Genomic DNA, 20,511 nt, shown 5'->3' with positions numbered 1-20,511 from the left:
CACAGATCCTACTGCTGGGATCCTTCTCGGGCTGTGAACTCCCCTGTGAAGACTGAGAAAGGGGCTAGAACGCGTTTCACAAGACCCGCTAAAAGAAAACCTTGTGACAGAGCCTAAACCAGACCCTATAACCCAGGCGAGAAATCTCACAAGTAGTAATATCGTGGAAGCCGTTCTACCGATTGCCATTTCATTTAATGGAATAAAATGAAAATTTAGGTAGACAACATAAACCTGGAGAAAGAAATACAGCTGGGTCACAACTAAGATGTTTTTAGTCAGTTCTATATTTTGGGACAGGCGTTCCAAGCTTTCCAGGGGAGCAGCAGCCGGTGCCATCCTGAGAACAGATGTTGGAGGGCATCCCCAGTCTGGGGCACGAGGTAGAGGGGATGCCGGTCTCCACCCCCAGTGCCCTGTAGGCGGGAATAGGACACAAACAACTCAGAGTCCTGGGCCCTAGGGAGGGCAGCAGTAAGAGCGGCAGGGCCAGCTGAGGGAAGGGGCCCCAGGGCTGTCACAGGATGCTGGCGGGGGTGGTGGTGCTGGTGGTGTTCAGCGCCCAGGCAGGATTCCTGGAGAGCCTGCTCAGGAGTGCCCAAGGCCTGCCCTATTACAGCGAGTTAAGATCAATGATGCCGTGAAAATGTGGTAATTTCGGCCAGAGTAAAACTACGCTCCCACCTCTTCTTAATACAGAAATGCCTATGTGTATCAAAGAGTTTAGAACCTAAAAGGGCCTACATTAGTGTCCTGGGGCTGCTGTGACAAAACACCACAATCCTGAGGGGCTTAAAACAACAGAAATTTATTCTCTCATGGTTCTGGAGGCCAGAAGTTCAAAATCAAGGTGTCAGCAGGGCCGTGCTTCCTCCAAGGGCTCTGGGGGAGCATCTGTTCCATCCTCTCTCCCAGCTCCTGCTGGCTGCTGGCAATCCTTGGTGATCCGTGGCTTTTGAAGCATCACCTTGATCTCTGTCTTCATTCACATGGTGCTCTCCCTGTGTCTGTGTCTGTCTCCAAATTTCCCCTTTTTATAAGGACACTGGTCATGTTGGCTTAGGGTCCTCCCTACTCTAACTTATTCCATCTGCAATGACCGTATTTCTAAATAAGGTCATGTTTTGAGGGACTGGGTGTTAGGACTCAACTTACGAATTTTGGGGGGACAGAATTTAGCCCATATCAGGGCCCGAGCCAAGATCCCATCCTGGGTTTGCAGACTCCTCTGCAGAGAGAGGCCCTGCTCCCTGACGGGCGAGGGCCAGGCAGGAGGCCAGCAGGCCCCATGGTCCTCTCTGGGCCAGAGCACTGCTTGGCTTTCAGCGGTCGTTGTCTTCCTGCTCACAAAGATTCACCCCTTTCCTGTGGGAGGACAGTCCCCCACCCACTGCCACGTGGTTGACATCCACAGGGCAGGGCACGGGGATGCGAGGATCAGGTGCTCACATGGTGTCCTGGCAGCAGCTGTGGGGGCAGCTGGATTTCTGCTCTTCTTGGCTTCCGTGCCTGATAGGGACCCCGCTCTGATCTGGCTCCCAGCGCCCTGGGCTGAGCTGAGGCGGCCCCGTGGCCCACATGTAACACGAAGGAGAAATCAACACTGTTGTAAGCCACTGAGAGTTGGGGCAGTTGTTACTTTGAGGACGTTGAAATTCAGGATGCCATGTGCTAGCGTGTTTGTAAAAGGGGTCCTGCTGATCAAAGGGCTTGAAATCATTTCATCTTTCCCAAATCCTCCATCTTACAGATGAGAAACCGGAGGCCCCGAGAAGCAATGGTAACCTGGCATCGGAGTCTCCTAGCTCTTCTCTTAGCCAGGCTCCAGAAGGAGGTTAGAACGGATGCTTGGCAATGACTTCATTTCTTAACCCCCATCAGACGCATGCCTGGACTCGCGTCACTGGGCGTGGGGATCTGGTATTCCTGGATCCACGAGGCGTCTCCTGAGAGTCGGAGGGATACAGTTGCCCTCCTGAGGGAAGACTCTGCTGGGTCTGTCAAGCCTCCTTTGTCCCTACCCCATTAAACAAAGGCCAGTCATTGGAGTGACACTCCTGCATGAGGGCAGAGACTGGGTCCCATTCATTACCCCATTGCTAGTGGCAGAAGGTAGGAGGCGCCCAGATTTGTGGGATGAATAAGTTCATGGCCCCACAGGAAGAGCTCAAGGGTCAACTGGAGTTGACCGAGGCAGTCTGCCAAGCCCTCCTAGGAGCTGGCTGTCTGAAACAAGGCTGTGCTTGGTGACAATGGAATGAAGGTTTTCCCTCTGCAGAGCGTCTGGACCACAGGGGTCACACTTAGATCTGATCAAATAATAGCTCCGCCCCTGGGCAAGCAGCGCTTACTTCCCCCAACCCTCTCCTTTCCAGGTAAATCCCTTTATTCCCTTTAGTCATTCCCACTCATCTCTGTCTCCCTGCTCATTCTCTCTTCACTATATAAATACTGGCATAACAATACTGTGTGCCCAGATTTTATACAACGAGGAGAAATTGGTTGGCTGATGACAAACCCAAAACACTCATCATATATAGACTCTTGGATAAGATCCTTGCGCCATTCCATGATGCATTTGTCTAGCAAAAACCACATTTATTAAACCTGTGCAACGTTAGCTTGGCTCTTTCGGGATGCAGCCTTCTATCTGTATCTCTGCAGGCCAGCCAGAATATCTGTTCCTCGAATTGTCAGAGTGGTTGATCTGCGTAAAGGAAAGAAAACAATTTTATTTATTCACTAATCTAATCAACAAATATTCGTCGGCTATGAGCAAAGTCATATAAAGAGAATCACTTCCTAGAATGGAATTTGCTCCAACCTACTTTCTCTCGACGTGTTTCGTACTAATATTTGACCCAGGTGTTAATGCAGTTCTAGAACTTTCTGCAATAATGTAAATGTTCTGGAATCGACACTGTCCAATAGAGCCGCCACTAGCCACGTTTAGCAGTTGAGTACTTGAAATGTGCAAGCGTGACCGATGAACTGAATCTTAAATTCTATTTAATTTTAATAAATTTAAATGGAAATGCAAATTTAGCTAGTAGCTGCCGTCCTGGACAGCACAGGTCTACTGTTTAGTTTTCAATTCTCAGAGAGGAGGAGTGTACTGTTTCTCAGGGTAATTGTAAATTCCTTGCTCAGGATGTGTGTTCATACTGATGTGGGATTTAGGCTTTCCTACTTTTTTTTTTTTTTTTTTTTACAGATAATGGAGTCCCTTAACCTAATGCTTAAAAAGGATAATATGCATCCTAAACTTTGGAATTCTCTTTTTTTATATAACAGCTTTGAGATATAATTCACATACTATAAAACTCACCCATTTAAAGTGTACAATTCCATGGCTTTTAGTATATTCAGAGAGCTATGCAACCCTCACCACAATCAATTTTAGAACATTTTCATCACTGGAACAAGAAACCACAGCCCCACAAGCAGTCATTCTCCTTCCCCCACAGTCCTGGGCAGTCACAAATCTACTTTCTGTCTCTATGGATTTTGTCTATTCTAGAAATTTCATATAAATGGAAATATACAATATGTGGCCTTTTGTGTATGGTTTTCTTCCCTGAGTCTGTTTTCAAGGTTCACCCATGTTGTACATGTATCAGTACTTTCTTTCCTTTTTCTTTTTGCTGAGGAAGATTCGCCCCGAGCTAACATCTGTTGCCTATCTTCTTCTTCTATGTGAGCCACCGCCACAGCATGGCCACTGACAGTCAAGCGGTGTGGGTCCATGCCTGGGAACCAAACCTGGGCCGCTGAAGCAGAGAAGGCTGAACTTAACCACTAGGCTACCAGGGTTGGCCCAGTAGTTTATTTATTTATATGGCTGAATAATATTCCAGTGTATGGCTATACCATATTTTGTATATACATTTTTTATCCATTAATCAGACATTTGAGTTGTTTCCACTTTTTGCCTATTATGAATAATGCTGCTATGCACATTCATGTACAAGTTTTCCTGTGAACATATGTTTTCATTCTCTTGGATATACATTTATGAGTGGAATTGTTTGATCATATGGTAACTGTGTGCCTAACCTTTTCAGGAACTGCCAGGATGTTTCCCAAAACAGCTGTACTATTACATTTCCTGGAGCAGTGGAGGGGGGTTCTCAACCCTCCACATCCTTGTCCAACTTCTCATTATGTCTTTTTCATTATAGCCATCTTAGTGAGTGTGAGGTGGTATCTCATTGTGGCTTTTATTTGCATTTTCCTGATGGCTAATGATGAGAATATTTTCACGTGTTTTTGGCCATCTGTACAACTTCTTTGAAGAAATGTCTATTCAGATCGTTTGCTGACTTTAAAATCGGGTTCTCCTTTTATTATTGAGTGGTAAGAGCTCTTTATATATTCTGGATACAAGTCCTTTATTTGCAAATATTTTCTCCCATTCTGTAGGTTGTCTTTGTGTTTTCTTGATGGTGTCCTTTGAAGCACAAACATTTTAAATTTTGATGAAATGCAAATTTCATCTTTTGTTGTTTATGCTTTTGGTGTCATAGCTAAGAAATCACTGCCTAATCCAAGGTGACAAAGATTTATGCCTATGTTTTCTTCTAAGAGTTTAATAGTTCTAGCTCTTACATTTAATTATTTGGCCCATATTGACTTAATTTCTGTATATGGTGTGAGGTAGGGATCCAAATTCATCCTTTTGCAAGTGAATATGTGGTTGTCTCAGCACTATTGATTCCCCGTTAAATGCTTTTGGCACCCTTGTCGAAAATCAATTGACCCAAAATGTGAGGTTTTATTTCTGGACTCTCAGTTCTACTCCATTGGTCTATATATCTATTGTAGGTGAGCAGATTTGCCACCCCAAAATATGTCTCTTTGGCATAAGGATTATTTTAGGCTGGTTACTGTTTTAGAAACAGCAGATATGGGGGGAGCTCTGAAAACCAAGGAGAAGTTACCCTTTGTAAGAGACATTTACATTTGTAAGGGAAATCCCTATTTGTAAGGGTGTCTCCCTCGCTGTACCAGGAAGAGGAAAACATGTAAATCTCTTGAAACTCCTATCAGTGGAGAAGGCGTGGACTTAAATATGCAAAACAACCTTACCCTTGTTTACTGTGCTTTTCCTGGCCACCTCCCATAACTGACTCCTCACCCGCCAACATCTTCTTTCATCTTTAGCTAAAGGAGGTATTTAAGGTGATGGCATCGGCCATTTCAGCGAGTTACTCAGTTTTCTGAGTCTCTCCCATGTAGACAGAAGGTATACATGGTAAACTTTTGTTTGTTTTTCTCCTGTTGATCTGTGTTATGTCAATTTAATTATTAGGCCAGACAAAGAACCTAGAAGGGTGGAAGGGAAATTTTTCCTCCCTGACACGGCGGATCTTGAAGGAGACTTAGGGAAAAGCAAAGGTCCGAGCGTGGGAAAGCTCTGTGATGGGTGGAAGAGGGCAAAGATTGTGGTGGTTTTGCTGGTGTGTTGAGCATATACAAGCATGGAGAGAAGAGTGGGAAGGGATTGGCTGGGCTGGCAGCAAGGGTCTGAGCTCTGGTTCGCCAGGGACCAAGACAAAGACCACACTGGAGGTGATGACAATGATGACCTGTGCTGAGTGCTGGCGATTACTGAGTCCAGGCCCAAATCCAGGTTACCCTCCCTTTAGACTGCCACCTTGTTTATTTCTCAGTTTGTGGGTCTCAGGTCGCTCCTCCCTTATGAAACTAGAACCAGCTTACATTTCAAAATTCAATTCAGTAGTGAGGCCAGGAGAGGCTTCTGAGCATGGAAATGACCCCAGAGCTGTGCCTGGGAAGCTGACTCTGAGAATAGCAGGGCGCGTGGATGTGCACGGTGGCTGGAGAGACCACCGAGGACTTGGGGGCCCTCCCAACACAGCCATACACCGCCCTTAGGGAAATCGACGGGGTGTGAGTCTGAATATCTCAAATGTGAAGACAAATGCTTCCTCTGACAGGACTTAACTCAAGCTCTCAGAAGGACTGTGTTGAGGCCCTGGCTACCAGCTCAGGCCTCATCAAGGGTTGAGCAAACATACTTTAGTGCCCTAAACCACAATAGCTCTTGTGAGTCCTACACAAACTGCTCGCCGTGTTCAGGTCCAGTCCTTGAACTCTCGCTGCAACTGGGACAATAACTTTCAACCAACACATGCAGGCAAGACAGACATTTCCTGCAGTTCCCTTAAAGCCACTGTTTCAAGACACATCGGCTCTCTAAACTCAGTGCAGCGCTTGGAGACCCAGACTCTTCCTCGATTCCGCCCATTCCAGAAACTCTCTTTCTTATCACCAGACATTCTCACATATTGAGATACATGGCGTGACTATTCCCGGTTGAAAACTAATTCGACTTGAACTAGCAAGACTGGCCTATGGCCTATCAAACATTCATTGTGCATCTGCTTAACCATTAAAGAATGAGCTCTCTTCAGATAAGCATGCAGACTTCCCCTCCTACGCCCTATTGATAACACTGCCCGGCTAGTCCCTTTCCCGACATTGACATGACATCGGGGTCATGTTGACCTGCTAATTGGCCCCTGATTACGTCTTTGAGACGTTGAGGTATATGTATCCCGGGCGTGTTTAACGCATGTCCTTTGTTCTAAAAAGATATAAGACCCTACTGAGAGCCATGCTTCTCCAGAACGTTTTCTTCCTTTCTGGAAAAGGCCTTCCCAGGTTATAATCCTCACTCTGGCTCAGGTCAAACTCACCTCTGTCTCTCGTCTACAGAATGGTTATTGGTAATTTTGCGTGGACACTTATAAAGAAAATGGGAGAGGCAGGGCCACTGCTACAGGGCAATTCCAATGTGAATTTGTTTCACGCACCTTAGCTAAACATTAACAGGGAAGCTTCGTTGAGATGTGAACAGTTGAGTTAAAGGGACTCGAGCCTCGCTCCTGGCTTTTCTGGTGCATCTGGGGTAACAGTGCCAATTACAATAATAAGGACAGGCGCTGACACGTCGGAGCACTTCCCTATGTGGCCTGACCCTCTCTGTCCCCCGACGAGTGCCCACAGTGGTCCTGCTGCTCGCCACCACTCCTGCTGAGTTAGTGACCTGGGGAGACTGGGAAGGGCAGGGGGGACGGGGTAAGGCATGGGGGAAAGGGCAGCGAAGTTGGAAGATGATGTTAAGGGGAAGTTTGGATGTGCACGTGGGAATGAAGGTCAGGGCTGGGCTGGGGGGAGGGAGAAGGGGAGCTCTGGAAAGGCCCAGATGCTGGGGATTACAGGGCTCCATGCTTGCATCCTGGCTGAGCCCCACGTGTTGCTCTCTCTTAGTCCTCACTGACTCTGTAGGATGGGCACCGTCATTATCCCTTTCTGACAGGAGATGATTCTGTGGCACAGAGAGGTTAACTAATTTTCCCAAAAACCACACAGCTAAGCGCATAAAATCTGGAGATCTGTAAGACACTAGACTAGTGCTCATCATACAAGGAGCAGAGGAGAAGGTGACCCTGTATTACTAAAGAGTCAGCCCGAGGAAAGCCACAGGTCAGCGGGTGCATACCCACCTCGCAGCTGCTGGGCCCTGAAGAATTCCCTAGCTTTCATCTCACTGCGCAGAGCAGCAAGCTGAGGCCCAGAGAGGTGAGGTGGCTGTTCAAGATCACACCTGACCCCCTGCAAACCTGACACTGGACATCAGGCCCCTCTCCCAACGGTGCACCTGGCTCACCTCACCCCCATGTGGGCCCAGGTAGTGGTGGCCCAGGGAGCCCCCCACGCAGAGCCAGGCAACACCTCACACGTCAGGACAAGTCTGTGAGGTCTCAACTGTATCCTGGGTGTCCAGACCCAATCATTAGTAACGAGTGGTCTACACTGCGGCCCCGGGTAAATGTTCCTGACAAGTTCTGCAGAGCTGGCTTCCTGGCTGTGAAAGAAATGAGAGGTGCAAGGAGAAAACCTGCTTTTTCAGATGCATGCTAAAATAACCGCGATTTCTGAGCCTCCGAGGGCTACAACGAGGGTGTCAGAGAAGCTCTAGGGCTCCCTTGCGAGCCGGTCACGAGTCATCTGAGTGGTGGCCACAATGAAGTCACACCTCAGCCTCCCCTTCTCCTGCACCCAGGTGGTCCTGCCAACCAGGGGACGCCAGCTGCCCACCTGCTTCTGTTTGCCTTCCTTCCCAGACCCAAAGCCACAGTGGACAGTGCAAGGAGGGGACCGGGACCAAATGTCCTGGTCTGGAGTCAGAGGCAACCTCTTGCACACCTTGGAGACATTGAAATCTCTGCCTCCTCTGAATTTCCAGCTCATAGAAAGGAGGCCCTTCTCCTAAGGAACAGTCGGAGGTCTCACTCCTTGGCAGGCAGCCACCGCCCCCCCTTTCAGAGCCTGTCGGGTTTCAGCACCGGTTCCTGGAAAGCGGTACTCCGTGACAGAGGCTGCGTGCTCATCCCCAGAGGCCTCAGCCTGCAACTCCTACAACACTTTGCCAACCCTAGTTGGAACTTTCCCAGGAGACTAAGTTAATACGTTAGAACTTCATTCTTTTGATTTTATTTTTCTTGGATAAATAAAGGACATAGTGGGAGGGACTTATAATCAATCATGCAACAAGTTACAGCAACAGCAACAACGAGAGCTCCATTTCTCCAGTTTGTTTGGCGTCTGCCCCGTTTTAAGTGCTTCCCGTCACAGGCTTGGTTAATCTCCTTAACCACCTTAACTAGTAAGCACTATTACCATCCCCAGGACAGAGGCAAAGGAAAGAGAGGCTTGGGACAAGGGCTGGCTGCAGCAGGACAGAAGAGCAATACCAATAGCCCACTCAGGATTTTCTACTTATAAACAGATTTGAGAAGTTTGAAACTTTGGTTAAGCACCTGACATAGTGGGAAAGGCTTATGAGCATCTTATGATGGACTCTTTGACTTGTAATGACGGACCGAGCGCTGGCTGCATGGGAGGTGATTTTCCCCAGATTTAGGAACTCGGCGTCTCAGGCACAGACCCTGAGTGGAGAAGCGAGCGGGCCCCGCCTCGCCCTGTGCGGCAGGCACCGTACTGGAGACAGCGGCTCTGACCCACCGGCAACACTTCACATCACAGCGTGCGGAGGACCAACCCTTTGTGGGAAGGGACCTTTAAAAGCCACTCACCTTTTCTCTCTCAATTCCTGCAGGAAGTTCAAAGCCTTTTGCTGTGAGAAATACCCAGCTCGACCTGAATCGCATGTTCCTGACTTCTTTACTTCCAAGAGCTTCTATGGCCTTCTTGGCGTCCTCCTTCAGTCTGGGGACAGAGGGGACAGTGTCTGAACGTCTCATGTGGAGACCCCAGTGTGTTGCACTGTGTCTGTCCCAGAATAGAGGTTTCTAAAGCGACTCATCTCCTCCTCGGGCGAACGGCAGGAGGAAGAGGGCACGTGCTGATTGAGGATGTCAAATTTCTAGTAAAACCTGCGACAACATCCAGGACTCCCTTAGACTCGATTCTGGGTACAGAGTTTTAATTCTCAATTCTGAAAAGCCCCTGCTTCTTGGGGTTCAATCACATCCTCATACTCAGCCAACATAATTTTTGCTCCTTGCTGCACCCCCTGTTTACCAACCAGGAAATGAGGTGGAGAAGTTACCGAAAGATGACAGCGAATGTTAAAACTGTCCCTTTCATATTCAGACAAGTCAGTACCAAAAAAAGAAAAAACGAAAAACCTAAAACAATACTGCATTGTAAAAGGGGTACAATTGAGAGGAAGCAAAGGATGGAGGGCAGAAAGGGAAAGGAAAAAATAACAAGTTCAGGTTTTCCTAAACGAGTTAAATCTGAGTGTTTCAGAGTTGTATCAAGGCACTTCAGTCTGGTAAGATGCTCTAGTGAAAACAGGATCTGAGGTCAAACACATGTGGGCAATGCTGTGTTCAGGAGCCGCTTCCTGGAGGTTCACAGTGCAGAGAGGCACTTCGAGGCTCTGGGAAGATTGGCAGTGAAGGCACACATGTTTACTTGGAAGAGCAGACGGGGAGAAACACTGAGCCAGATCACCTGCTCCCTCGCGAAAGCGTTGCACGTGTGTCAGTGCCACACTGGGTTTTAGCTTTTCTGGCCAACAACCGTAAAAAGCTAACTGCTTTTCCATCCTAATTACAGTCAGCAGTGGCTCTGTCTTGCTACCTGGAAATATTCCTTACCTTCTAGTACTTACGTCCTCCACTGGCTAGTCATCTCTTTAGAAGCACAGTCTGTTTTGCTCTGGTCCCCTATTCCTTTTCCTTGAAGAAGCATCTTGCTCCTTGGAGTTTTGTCCTTTCCTAGAGGACGCACTGAGGGGCCAGCTGGGGCCTGGTGTTCTCCACCCAGCTGGCTTCTCTTCCCCACCCCCACTGTGACAAACCTGTCCCCACTCACCTGCTGCTGCCATCATCGTGGGTCACCATAAGGAGCAGGGAATTCCGGGGAGCACTCTGAATAAAATTGGTCATCGGTCCAGAGTTATCTGTCGGGTCGATGCAAATCAGTTTTAGGCTCTTCTCTGTTACCTCAGACTCTTGCCCTCGATGCTGTGCGTCCTCTGCTCGCAGCCTCTGTGTCCGCTCCGACTCTCCACCACGTAACAGTGCTCCGGCTCTTACAGTCGACAGCCACTGGGGCTCCATGGTGGGACCGCGGGAGGTGAGCAGCACGATCAGATCATGAAGATTCCACTAATCAAGCTCAAAACCAGCCACAACATTGGCAGCACAGGTGGAGTTTTCTCTGCAGTTACTCACGAAACCCCAGATCCAAGTGTGAGCACCCTAGAGCAGAGCGGCCCCAGGACACTGATGTGCAGAACGGAGAAGAGAAACACAGAGACACGCAGACCAGATGGGACAGGGGGGTAAGTCTTTGCTAAGAGACCTATCTATGCCTTACAGGAAGAAAATAAAGCTTAATCTCAAACCTCATTGTTTCCCGCTGGGGCTGGCTCTTTATACTTATGCTTAAGTTAACTGCAAAGTAAAAATGGATAGCTCCTATCGAGTGTATCCAGGCATTTGTCATTGCTCTTCTTCAGGATCTTTTTTTTAAAGATTGGCACCTGAGCTAACAACTGTTGCCAATCTTCTTCTTTTTCTGCTTTTTCTCCCCAAATCCCCCCAGTACATAGTTGTATATTTTATTTGTGGATCCTTCTAGTTCTGTTTTATGGGACGCCGCCTCAGCATGGACTGATGAGCGGTGCCATGTCCGCGCCCAGGATCTGAGCCTGCGAAACCCTGGGCCGCTGAAGCGGAGCATGCAAACTTAACCACTTGGCCACGGGGCCGGCCCCCTTCTTCAGTATCTTTATAAAGACTTGTTTTCAACAATTCTTGGTGTTAAACAAAAATAAAAAGGGCTGGTATATCCCAACCAACAACTGCATTCAAGATCTAGTGCCCAGAATGGAGAGACCATTGGAGGTGAAGGGGCACCACTGGTTCCAGGAATGCGTGCTCCGAGCCCAGCAGGCATGAACTTGACAGTGATTGTGACAATATTCAAGGCTGGATGCTGATCACATTATTTTATATATATTTGATTTTGAAAAAAGAGGTATTTTCTTTCCCATTATCCAATGAAGGAATAGAAGGAAAAGAGCCAGGACAACTGTGATCAGAGGAAAGATATTTTCTAGTTAATGCCTTCAACCTCTGTTATACGAACTCAATTAGGGACTAAGAGGATTTCTGTCAGACCATTCTAGAATACTCACATGAGCTTCTGGCAATATTTTTAATAAACAAAATAAGAATGTTTGACATTTTTGTGTTTTCATCTTAACTTATGTTTACAATTCATTTTAAGAGGAAAAAATTTTTCTTACCACCTTCATACATATCAAAATACTGTGTTGCTATCACTTTCCCAGTCGCATCTGAAAACAAAAGAAATGGCTTTTGAAAGAAAGTTTGTTGGGACTCAGGGCACCCTTGTGGCACCGCGGTTCTCAAGATGGCACGTTCCTTCTGTCTCTTTCCAGGAGGCATGACTGCTGCGATGGCCCAGCTTGAGGAAAAAAGGCTGCCTTCCTTGGAGGGGTGTTACCAATGTGGGGACAGACAGGGCTTGTCAGCTCTTCTAGAACTTTCTTCCCGTCTGCCTCCAGTTAGACGTGATCCTATGCTTTTTCCTGTCACACCTGCCTCTGCCCGCAGAACCACCAGGGCCCCCACTCAGCCCTTTCTGGTCCCCATTAGGCTTTCCTGCAGGATTATGAGGCTGGGCACGTTTTGTCTCAGGTTTCTACAGCCCTGCTGTCACTGGACTATGCGCTCAGCTCAGGTACTCCACGGGACACCGTTTCCCCAAACCTGCTACTGTTCCTATTGCCTGGGGTCCAGCAGCAATCCCAAAAGAATGTTGCCCCAGGCCTAAGAGGAGGCCAGCTGAGCTTCCCCTGAGGCCTGAGTCGCCTTTTATCACACAGCGGTGACAACTGGCTGGCGGTGTCACCCTCTGCTGGGCCACCAGGAGCGGATGTGAGGTTGTACTCCAGGAAGGCCTGAGGTCCCCCTCTGCGTATCTGGTTTTAACCCTGCCTCCTGCTGCGCCTTTTTTGTTTTTTTAAAAGTCTACTTATAATTGGTTCCAGGGTTTTTTTTTTTTTTTGTACGTACCACAAATAACCTGTAAAGTGAGGCACTGTAAAAATAATTAAATATATAATTTCAAAATGCATTAAAATATAAACCTACACTAGATTGCATGCAAAAATCCTCGAAAACCCAAGGTATCTTTGAAAATCCAATCGCAGAGCTTTTAGAGAAGTTTTAAAGAAAACACTGAACAACTTACAGTTCACGATGGCAATATTTATTCCTCTTGCAACATTTCTAGTCTTCTCTCCTATGAGCCTGAAATGCAAATATGCATTAGACAAAGAACTCCTTTCTTAGTGGGCAGTGAGGAGCCCTCCCCGCTCTGTAAGATCTTTTCTTGGCAGAGTCACTGCCCGGCCCTCGCTGCTGACCATTCCCTCGCAGGTACGCGCTGGCCCAGACCCAGCTTCCTTCAAAGTCACCCCTACTCACTCCACACACATCCATCCCCAAGTTTCTATAGACTCAGTCCCGCGGGGAACCTGGAAACTGCATTTAATCTTATACTATAGATAAACAGCCAGGGAGAGGAAAAACTAATATTTGTTCAGCACAGTCTTTTTCCATCTTTCCACTGAAACCTCAGTCCCAGCATAAGCCTTCATTTTTCCATTTTATAAATATGAAGTAGTAAGAGGTGGATCAATAAGAGAAGGATGTAACCCAACTCTGCGATCCACGTCCATAGGTCCTCCCCCTCAGCGCACTGACGGCGGCTTTGCTTGACTCCTGGCCAGCCTTTTGTCCAGCCACAAAATGCAACCCAGTTTATCTCCTTAAGTGGATCTCTTATATTACTTCGTTTAAGTTTTACTTTTTTTTTTTAAAGATTGGCACCTGAGCTAACAACTGTTGCCAATCTTTTTTTTTTTTTTTCTGCTTTATCTCCCCAACTCCCCCAGTACATAGCTGTATATCTTAGTTGCAGGTCCTTCTAGTTGTGGGATGTGGGACACCGTCTCAGCGTGGCCTGAAGAGCAGTGCCATGTCCGCGCCCAGGATCCGAACCCCGGGCCGCCACAGCGGAGCGCACGAACTTAACCACTCGGCCACGGAGTCGGCCCCTAATTTTTACTTTTAAATAGGAAAATATGACATATCAACCTCAAGGGGCCTGTGCTCTATAAGCAGGAAGAAGACGGACTTTCCTGGAGGTGTTAATTATTGCTGAAGGTCTTGGGACCCTCGTGTCTGTGTGCGTGCACCCTCTGTCCAGTTTTAGAATCAATGATCTGGTAGCTTCATGAAAAGAATCTGGAAGCTTTCCCCGTTTCCCATGCTTTGGAATAGTGAATACAGAGCTGTCATATTCGGCTCTTGACATGTTTACCTAACTCCCCTGTGAGCCTTCTAGGCTAAGTCCTTTATGGAGGAGCAGCTTTTCAAGAATTTTAAAGAATACTCCATAAAAACTTGAAAAGAAGCAAAAAGAAACTTCCACTTATGATAATGGAAAATTGAGTAATCTGAACCTACTCTCCCATAGAGAAAAACAAAACAAAACAAAAATGAACTTTTTTTTTTTAAAAAAAGATCTGCTTGAATCTATTAGAGACCTAATAAGGCAGTAAAGAATTCCCGGGCCAAGATTTGGGAGAAGACTAAATTTCAAGGTGGCAAGCCTAGCATATAAAGCTACTTTACCCTAGAAGCATTTGTTAATTCTAGAAAAGTACCATATAAGGTGAGTAGCACTTCTGACAACCATGTGAGGTGAGTGGGACACAAGTTGGAAGCCAGGGCCCACTAAAGGGAGGGTCACGTTAAATCCCCCAATTTTATTTGGGTTGAATCCTAAAAGTGAGAGCAAAGCAGAAAGAAATCAGAGCTTGTATAACTGTAGCCCAGCTTTAAGACAACTGGGTGGGCCAGAAAAACTCAATCCTTAACATTTATTCAGATCATTCTGTATGGCTAATGGCTCCAGGTCCCTGGCAGAAGAAAGCAAATATTCTCAGAAGAAGAAGATAATATCATCTAACATCTCAATTTTTAAAATAATAATTTCTTAAATGCACTGTCTGGTATGCTATCAAATGAACCCTGGTACATGAGGACAGACGCCAAGAGAAATGAGAACCCCTGGAACCAGCAGAAAACATTGGTAACAGTGAGAGATTCACAGGGCTTCCCAATAGTAGAACTAGCTAACAGAGTTTAGAGTAACTATATTTAATATGTCCAAGAAGATGAGAAATAAAACCGAAAGTCTCAAAACTGGAAACCACAAGAAATGATATGGAAATTAGAAAACCACAATAAAGTTCTAAAACTAAAATAATATAATATCTGAAACCAGCAGTTAATGGACGGTTTTAACAGTGGAATATGCACAGTAGAAGAGAGAATTAGTGAACAGGAAAACATTCAGAGGAAAACAGCTCTGTCCACAATGAAGGACAGTGAGATACAAAGATGGAAAATACAGACTGTAGGCTACAGAGAATATAGTGATAAGGTCTAACATATGCTTCATTAGGAGTCTCAGAAGAACGGGAGCAAGTAAATGGGGCAGAAGATACAATAGCAGAGAATTTGTTCAATGTGATGAAGCACTTCAATACACACATATTTAAGAAGCCCAACAGACTCCAAATAAGATAGAGCTACAACAACAGACACAGCAGGGTACAAGTGTTGAAAGCCAAAGACAAGGAAGAAAGCTTAAAGGAATCAGAGAAGGACAAAAAGGGCAGGTACTTTCACAGAATCAGCTTTTAGATTGTTAGCTGAGAAATGGAAGCCGGAAGACAATGCAGTGGTCTCTTGAATGGGTTGAAAGAAAATTAAGAGCCAGCACAGCCTGGAAAAATATCTTTCAGCAATGAAGATGACATAAAGATATTTCAGAGAAAGATAAACTAAGGGAGTTAACCACCAGCACACCGTAGAGAAGCTTTTGTTCCGTATCTTTTGGTGTCATGAAGCTTATCCATAAGTATTAGTTGTTACTGAGTCTTATGAGTCTGTCTAGAGTATCATTGAAGTTGAGGGTTGTGGTGGTGGCCCCTCCAAACACATTACCCACCTGAAATATATGCACTTGTGCTCCAAGAGACATGAACAGGACTATTCACAGCACCGTTATTCATATCGGCTCCAAACTAGATACGATTCAATGTCACTCAATAGCAGAAGGAATAAATAAGTTGTATATATTTATGCAATGCAGTATTACACAGCAATGCAAGTCAGTGAACGACAGCTACATCCACGACCAAAGATGATTCTCACAAATATAATTTTGAGCAAAAGAAGTCAGACACAAAAGAGCATATGGTTTGAGATTCCATTTATATAAATTTCAAAATAGACAAAGTTAAACAATAGTGTTTTGCAATGCATGGAAATGATCACTATAAAAAACAGAATAAAGGTTACCTTTGGACAATAAGGAAGGGGGGCTGCATTTGGGAAGGGGGACGCAGAAGGCCTGTGGAGCGTTAGTGATAGTCTATTTCTTAGCCTGGATGGTGGTTCACAAGTATTTGCCTTATTATAATTCATTACAAACAACATCTTCACAAGGTTATTCATTGCAGTAGTATTTGTAAGACCAAAATATTTCAAACAGTAAAAACATCTATCAGTGTAGACCTGATGGAATAAACTATGATACATCCAAGCCATAGAATACTATGCACCCATAAAAAGGAATGAGGACAATCTCTATGTATTGATATGTGGTGACCTCTATTATACTGGTAAGGGAAAATAGCAAAGTGCAGAACTGTGTATAAAGGTTGCAGCCTTTTATACAAGAAAGGAGATATATATATATTTCTCTCTCACACATATGCATAAATATACTCACATATATATACATATATATAAAACACCTAGACAAGGATGTATTAATTATATATATTACACATATAATATATATACACACACATCCAATTTGCTTATTTTTGACCAAAAAATAAACACTGGAAGCATAAATCAGAAATTAATAAAAAATTAATGAAGATGGGAAAAGGGGGTGAGGAGAACAAAGTGGAGGGTATCAGGGAGATTTCTTTGAGTATGATTTTATTTTGTACACATAATGTTGATTTTTGAACCATGTAAATGTATTAAAAAATTAAATAAAATCCAAAGAAAAACAAAACAAACCCTAGAATTTAAAACAAACTGAAATAAATCCAACTGCACATCAAATATGTAACACAACTATAGAAGAAATGATTTCACATGGCTTCGGTCGCAGTATTTGGATTGTTTAATAATGGAATATTTTTAAAGACAGAAAGAACTGGAAGGAAATTTGTAGGTTCACTCAGTAGCTATGTTGATGCTGTAATTTGAAAGCGAACATGATGGTACTAGGAACCAAGATTTTCAGTGTAAGAGAAAAGAATTAAGCCAAGCCCGCTGGTTCTTTCCCTGCTTATGTCTAGTCTATCGATGAGCCCATTGAAGGTGTTCCCACTTCTCTTACAGTGTTCTCAATCTCCACCATTTCCTTTCGATTCTTTCTTAGAGTTTCCACCTCTCTGCTCACGTTACTCATCTGTTCTTGTATTTGGTCCACTTTTTTGACTAGAGCTCTTAGCATATGAATCAGAGCTGTTTCAAATTCCTGGTCTGCTAATTGCAAACTCTCTGCCATATTTGAGTCAAGTTCTGAAGCTTGCCCCGTGCCTTCAAACTGTGTTTTTTACCTCTGGTGTGCCTTGTTGTTTTGTTGAAAGCCAGCCATGGGACATCAGGTAAAAGGAACTGAGGTACACAGATCTTAGTGTGAGGCTCCATGGTCATCTGGCTGGGAGTCAGGCTGTATTTGCTATCTGCTGTAGCTGTAGGTGTTAAAGGCTAAAATTTCTCCCCTAGGTCCTGGATATCCCGAGAGACCCTTTAAAATTGGGTTTAGCCTTGCAGTTCTTGTCAGCTGTAACCCCGTTATTTCACAGGAGCCTTAATTATGTGGTGGTAGGACGGGGGAAGGGGAAGTAGTCTGCTACTTCCTATTATACTATATATATATTCCTATTCCAACTACTACTGAGTCCTATGATTAGGTCTCAGGCTGTGGAGAGCCTGAGCCCCTGGCCTGTGGCCTTCACAAGTGGTCATGCTTTCTCTTTTACCCCTTACGTAAGACAGGAAGGCTAGAAGGGGCTGCAGTTGGGGAGTCTCTCCCCTCCCAGTTAAGTCTCTGGTAAAACCCACATTGGTTAGACTCTGGCAGAACACTTTCCCTTGAAGGCAGGGCCTGGTTAAGAACAGAACGCTGTGGTCATATTTCAGAACGGTTACTTCTCCCTTCCCCCTGCCAGAAGCACAAGGCATTTCTCTCTGATCTTCACTCTGAGAGCCTGGTGGGGCTCCTGAAGGAAAAAAATCAGGAAAGTGTAGGGGTTCTGTCAAGGCTCAGGCTCCAGGAGTTCAGACCTCTCGAGCTAGCCCAAGCCCAGTCTCCAGCAATGAGCCAATTCTCCTTGAAGGATTCCGACCTGTCCTGGCGTTTCTGCTCCAGGTAAGCTGTGATTCTGTCAATCTGCCCGTCTCCCCAGTTTTCAGGGATGGTTTGCCGTGTGACCTCAGTCTTCTCGTATGGATGTGCTTTCTATATACAGCATAATTTAGGATTTATGTGCTGTGATCCAATCTGAGAGTTGTTTTCCTTTAATTGGCAGTTTTCAGGCCACTGACTACTACATGACGTATATTTGCTCTTTGTGACACTGTCATCCTTGGGCTGTTTTTGTTGCTTTTTAAATTTTTTCCTTTTGCTCTATGGTGTGCATTTTCTTTGCTTTGTTAAAAGTCATATATTAACTAAGGCATAAGCATATTTAAAAATACCATTTTAATAAATGAAAAGACCAAATACAGAGAAAATTTTTATAATGCAAAAGGGCTAACTACCTTAATATATAAGGAATCTTATAAATCAATAAAAAGGCCAATGACAGAAATAAAAATGGGCAAGAGATAGAACAGATAGTTCACAGAAAGTAAATACAAAGGCTCTTACCATGAAAAGATCCTCAATTCACTTATAGCAAGAGCAATAAAAGTGAAAATCTGATCTGAGACTCCAATTGTCATCACTCAAAATGGCAAAGATCAACAGAATGGCAAAGGTCAACTGCTGTTTTGGACAGACTGTGGGGAAACAGTCATTCTTGTCGTGTTAACCTGAGTCCTCTGAGAAGCAGCCACCAGAACAGGATTAAGTGCATGAGACATTTTATTAGGGGAAACGCCTACAACACAAGATGGGAGGGAGCTGGGTTAAGCCAGGAGAGCTGTCAGACCATGATGCGAGTCTGACTCTCTGAGAAGGAGAGGGAGAAGCTTGGGTGGACGTGCCTGGGCTGCCGTTCAGTCTCAGGAGGGTACAGCAAGGCCACTGGGGCAACCTGGAACCCAAGGCAGCCATCAGCAGAGCCTGTGTCTCCCAAGAATGGCCCTGCCTGGTGTCCCTCTGTGCTGAGGAGGATTGTCTCCTTCACTAAACTCTACTCAGCCTCTTTTTCAACTAGGCCTGACTTTTTGACTTCTGTGTTTATCTCTGCATTGTCTAATTTTGGCAAGAATTCTGCTAAGTCAGTTTAACTAGGAGCCCTCCCCTTTGATATTTGATCACCCTCCATATCTGATCAGGTTCCTCATCCTCCACCATCCTCCAGGTGACATCTGATACTCTGTTCTGCTGTTAGCAAGAATCCTGTTAGGTTGGTTTAGCCAGAATCCCTCCACCTCACCCCTGATGTTTCCACTTAGTAATTTTCTATCCACTGAGCCCCACCCCGCTCCTCGTCTACAAACTCCCACTTGCTCATGCTGTATTGAACCCCATCTCTCTCCCCAACTGCAAGACCCCACGACAATGGGCCTACAGCTATTGCCATGGCCCCCCTTGAATAAAGCCTGCCTTAGCATATTCAACAAGTGGCATGAATATTTTTTTCTTTAACGGTGCTCAGTCCCTGGCTAGGAGCAGCCCATGGGAAGCATGGCCTCAGGCAAACAGGCTATGGACTTCAGAATGCAGCAGCTGGAACTCTTGGTCCGAGGATCTTTTCAAGATGGCAGTGTAGGCAGACTGAACTCATCTCCTCCCATGAACACAACCAGGTTACAACTATTTTTGGAAAAACTACCCTAGATAGAAAACTGAAAACTGGATAAAAAAAAACCCCACAACAAGGGACAGTCCTGACTAAGGCGGAAGAGGCAGAAAGTCCTTCTGGAGAGGAAAAAAGCCAACTTCAGGAGCAGCGGAGTTTCTCAGCCCGCCAGGCGGGAGCCACCCTAAGGTACACAGCCCTCCCTGGAGGAGTGAGATCCTGAGCGGGGGCCGATACTGCTATAAGCATCCTTCCGACTCAGCCCAACTGAGACGAGGGTCTTACTATCTGGAACCCTTGGTCAATGAACTCCCTGCAACTGGAGACCTGAGAAGCACATTCTCATGGTTACCACGCTTAAACACTGCTGGTGGGCAATAGACACATGAAAAGATGTTCAAAATTACTAATTATTAGGGAAATGCAAATCAAAACTACAATGAGATAGCACCTTACACCTGTCAGAATGGCTATAGTTACCAAGACAAAAAATAACAAACGTTGGAGAGGATGTGGAGAAAAGGGAACCTTCACGCACTGCTGGTGGGAATGCAAACTGGTGCAGGCACTATAGAAAACAGTATGGAGATTTCTCAAAAAATTAAAAATAGGAGTACCATATAACCCAGCCATCCCACTACTGGGTATTTATCCAAAGAACTTGAAATCAACAGTCCAAAGAGACCCATGCACCCCTATGTTCACTGCAGCACTATTCACAATAGCCAAGACATGGAAGCAACCCAAGTGCTCATAGACTGATGACTGGATAAAGGAGATGTGGTATATAGCTATATACAATGGAATACTACTCAGCCATAAAAAGACAAAATCGTCCCATT

General features: G+C 45.4%; 1 protein-coding gene across 1 annotated transcript in view; it reads right to left on the bottom strand.

Annotated features, from left to right (window-relative positions):
* Positions 1-2,056: 2,056 nt before the first annotated feature.
* LOC124231423 (protein FAM3B-like) overlaps positions 2,057-20,511 on the bottom strand; it is a 37,762-nt gene continuing 19,307 nt past the window's right edge. Inside the window, exons 4-8 of the mRNA XM_046648222.1 lie at positions 12,787-12,845; positions 11,816-11,866; positions 10,375-10,462; positions 9,126-9,258; positions 2,057-2,707 (exon numbers count right to left, since the gene is read on the bottom strand). Coding sequence (XP_046504178.1) covers positions 2,618-2,707; positions 9,126-9,258; positions 10,375-10,462; positions 11,816-11,866; positions 12,787-12,845 — 421 coding nt within the window. The 3' untranslated portion in view covers positions 2,057-2,617. The remainder of the gene's footprint in view (positions 2,708-9,125; positions 9,259-10,374; positions 10,463-11,815; positions 11,867-12,786; positions 12,846-20,511) is intronic.

This window comes from Equus quagga, chromosome 21 (assembly GCF_021613505.1).
Source record: "Equus quagga isolate Etosha38 chromosome 21, UCLA_HA_Equagga_1.0, whole genome shotgun sequence".
Classification (NCBI taxonomy): domain Eukaryota; kingdom Metazoa; phylum Chordata; class Mammalia; order Perissodactyla; family Equidae; genus Equus; species Equus quagga.
Note: the sequence above shows the minus strand (reverse complement) of the source record. Positions and strands in the feature narration are given on the sequence as shown.